Source organism: Ziziphus jujuba, chromosome 8 (assembly GCF_031755915.1).
Source record: "Ziziphus jujuba cultivar Dongzao chromosome 8, ASM3175591v1".
NCBI classification, from domain to species: Eukaryota; Viridiplantae; Streptophyta; class Magnoliopsida; order Rosales; family Rhamnaceae; genus Ziziphus; species Ziziphus jujuba.
This window is the reverse complement of record NC_083386.1, coordinates 27,865,758-27,869,495: the sequence shown is the minus strand read 5'-3', so window position 1 is coordinate 27,869,495 and position 3,738 is coordinate 27,865,758. Positions and strand designations below refer to the sequence as shown.

General features: G+C 33.9%; 1 protein-coding gene across 1 annotated transcript; it reads right to left on the bottom strand.

Moving 5' to 3' along the window:
- Window positions 1–1,213: 1,213 nt before the first annotated feature.
- On the bottom strand, window positions 1,214–3,402 carry LOC132799167 (uncharacterized). Its single transcript, XM_048470859.2, has 4 exons — window positions 3,115–3,402; window positions 2,777–2,888; window positions 2,356–2,598; window positions 1,214–2,061 (listed from the first exon to the last, which is right to left on the bottom strand). Exons 3-4 carry the CDS (start codon window positions 2,590–2,592, stop codon window positions 1,807–1,809), a joined length of 492 nt encoding a protein of 163 aa, XP_048326816.2. The 5' UTR covers window positions 2,593–2,598; window positions 2,777–2,888; window positions 3,115–3,402; the 3' UTR covers window positions 1,214–1,806.
- Window positions 3,403–3,738: the final 336 nt, after the last annotated feature.

The following is a 3,738-nucleotide window of genomic DNA, read 5'->3' as shown; positions in this document are numbered from 1 at the left end:
ATTTACTTCTGAAAAATCTTTCTCTCAAGACCTCTCGTTCCACTCTTTTGAAAAGTTCCCCGTTTAAAATCATTTCACCAAAACCCAAACTTGTACCCCAATTAATATCATAAAAACTGATGCTCAAAAATATGAATGAACGATCATTGTAATATTATGAAATGTCTCAAATCAAAATACAAACATTTGAGCATACACTATAATAAATACAGTTCCACCAAATAAATATGAAAATGCAGAAATCACCACAATATTTGTAAATCAACAATATATACAAACATATACGATGTACCATACGATGTACAAATATACAAACCGTGGGATACACCCACCTCACGACCCTCAATATATGAACGGTGTCATGGAAATAATAAATAACTGTCGGGACGTACCCAACCTCACAGTCCGTGGCAATAATAAACCATTGGATGATACCCACCTCACGGCACCGTGGCAATAATAATAAACCGTCGGATAAACCCAACCTCACAGTCCGTGGTAATAATAGATAACCGTTGGATGAGACCAATCTCACGGCACCTTGGTAATAATAATAAACCGTCGGATAAACCCGACCTCACAGTCCGTGGTAATAATAGATGACCATTGGATGAAACTGTAACACCCTGTCTGATACGAACCTAGGACGACCTGCTCCTAAACCCGTATTATATTAGCCTGGATCTTTAATTAAGTTCAAGTTCTAATGGAATGGACCTCAACCCCTAACCAACCTGTGGTTAGAAACCTTGGTATAATGTAGACGCCACAATAGGGGATGGAAAACCTATTGATAAGTCAAGCTAAAACAACCAATTCTCTAATGGTGTTTTAGGTGTTCTCAAAGAACAAAGAGATAATTAATCTCACAAGTATTTTCTTAATCAAATCAAAGTTGTATTCATATTGAAAAATAAGCCTTTAAATAGGCTTTGAAAGAAACAAAGTAAACCCTAAAAACCCTAGGTAAAACAGGCCACACAATAAAGAGTTCTATGGTGGCCGAAATTCTCACTCCTTTCCTAATCTAATTTGGATTAATTAATTCCTTTATTTTGAATTAGGAATTAATTAATTTACAATGAAAATAATAAAATAATAACTTTCCTAAACTTATTATTCCAGAAAATAAATAAATAAAAACTAAAAAGTAATGGTAATTTCCTAAAATAAAAAGTAGAATCAAATTAGGAAACTATAATACTAGCTTTTTGACTAAGTTGACTTTGACCAATCTTTGAACAAATTGAGCTCCAAATCAGTTTCTAGATGCCTTGTAGGATGCCAAATAAACTGAATATGAATGCCCACACGTTACCCATGCTTCGAAAAATTAGAAAAGGCTAATACAGTAAAATACAATAAAGCCAGCAAGCAATACAGCAAATTCGGCCAAATTGTTGAAGCTGTCCGTACAAGCCCTTTTTGATTGCATTTGAGGCTGCTTTAACTTGATTCCATGACCTCTTAGGCATATGTATTGAACCCATAAAGCATTGGAACCATTTCATGCTTCTCGGACTCCAAAAATTTACCAAAACCGTCACCCGGGTCCGTATCGGCTTCCACCACTTGGATGCTTAGAATAGGCTTTGTATCTTCAAGTATGGACAAGCTCTGTTGAGATTGATTACCCCCTGTATAAATTCTTCCAGGTTGTCCTTAAATCTCTTAATTTGAGCTCTTGTGATTGGCCTAGTCTTCATCCGTGTCGAGTCAGCACCCCAGTGGGTTATCGGTTGAGCGGCCTCGGGCGGAATCACATCAAAATTGGACATATATAACAAATTTAATATAAGGGAAAAATTAACAAAACCTTACTTTCTTTAGGGTAGCTAAGCAAAAATAAATCTTGAGAGACTCTTTATGTTTTAGGGGAAGAACAGAGAGCACAGTCTGCAGATTGACATCTTTGCTGTATTCCAAATTCCATTCCACATAAAGGCGGATAATAGTCTTCAAATAGCTGGGGATGTTATTATTGTGCAACCACAAGTCTGCACTTAGTTTTTGAATTTCCTTCTCATTCCCGAATCCTGGGGAAACAGACTTCCTACACATCTGTACCACAACATATATGCATATATTGTTAACAAAACTTGATATATATAATAAATTCAAATTCTAACAACTTAAAATTTTTAGAATTAGACGTAATTTAATATATATATATATATATATATATGTATAATTAAAGCTCACTTCAATATAGAGATCTTAATTAATCCTGTTTTTCAGAACAAGTTATGCTGAAAATTAATCAAGGACGATATATGAAAGCACATAATTAACTGATAAGAAAGTTATTTAAAAAAAAAAAAAAAGCTGCTGTTCAAAGGTGGCTAAGGAACTCACGAATCCTATCTCCTCTTTGGTGAAAGGCCCTGTTGGACCCTTGAAGGAAGCCAACACATTTTGCCAATCAATATTTTCATGATTTTCATTTGCATTTTGAATACTTTCCATTAAAACTATTTTCAATTTCGGAGGAAGTTTGTCGCCGAAAATTATCTTGAGTTCTTCATCTTTGATCCTCATAGATTTTCTCATAGATTTTCTTATCTCCTCCGATCTTTTGACGGCCATCTGCATATATGTCTGTCCATAACAAATTGAGAAGTATCAAGAATTAAGATCATCAAAAATGAGGACAAGGACAGGAGCCTGATTAGCCTTTTCTGAGCTTGATGAGAAATTAGAAGCCGGGAATTATACAAAATTTTATTGAAACAGAAAAAATAATAATAATAATAATAATTAGTTCAGTAGTACTAACCTGAATATTTCCAATTAAATATGTAAACAGAAGCAAGCCAATGACAGTAATAAGACACGCGAAGCAGACTTCCCAGACGTGGGGACTTGTTTTCAAGTTTTGACCGAAAGAACTGAAAAGATGGATTCAGAATTAAAGAAGGATTCAAATCTCAACTTTCAAAAAATTCAAAAACTAATAATGAAGGTTTTGATAATTTTATATTAATTAGAGTAATTCCTAAGTGAGAATTCTCATATAATGCTATATATATATATATATATATATATTTTTTTTTTTTGGGTGAATGCTATAGATTTGTATTGTATACATGCTTATCTATGGATGAATAAACAAACCTGAGATTTTTTAGGCCCCACCAGTAAGAATGGAAAAACTTTTTTGGAAAGCCAACTGAACCGAGAATACGTAGCTGAATGGCATCAGTAAATATTCCAAAATTGAACACATTTGGATTTGGTGGATCTTGAGGTGGATCTACAGGGCAAAATTCATTCAGAAATTCCGGCTTTGCCCATAAATGGTCGGTGCATTCGAAATTAGCATGAACACAAGCGCTTATATGATGTTTTCTACATGCAGTTCGCCAGCATGTTGTCTTGTCGTTGAACTGAAATAAAGTACCAAAACGCTCCAAGTATCTATATATACCAAAAAAAAAAATAATAATAATAATAAATAATTGAAATAGCCATTATAATGAGGTAAAATAATAACAGCTTATACATATATATATATATGGAAATTTTATGGTGAGGACGGTCCGCATGAGGACCGCAGTATTAGTGACGGTTTTTCATAGTATTAACGACGGTTTCTTAAAAAATCATTATCAATACTATAAAAAATCGTCACCAATACTGTAGTCCGCATGAGGACCGTCTGCACCATAAACGGACTGTATATATATATATTCGGAACTTACATGACTGGAAGTAACATAGAGAAACAAATTCAGTACA

Excerpts from the sequence above, each read along its gene's own strand:
- LOC132799167 (XM_048470859.2), bottom strand. The coding sequence starts at position 2,592 with ATGCAGATGGCCGTCAAAAGATCGGAGGAGATAAGAAAATCTATGAGA. Across the intron at positions 2,062-2,355 it reads CCAAAGAGGAGATAGGATTC|ATGTGTAGGAAGTCTGTTTC; the intron begins GTGAGTTCCTTA and ends GTTGTGGTACAG.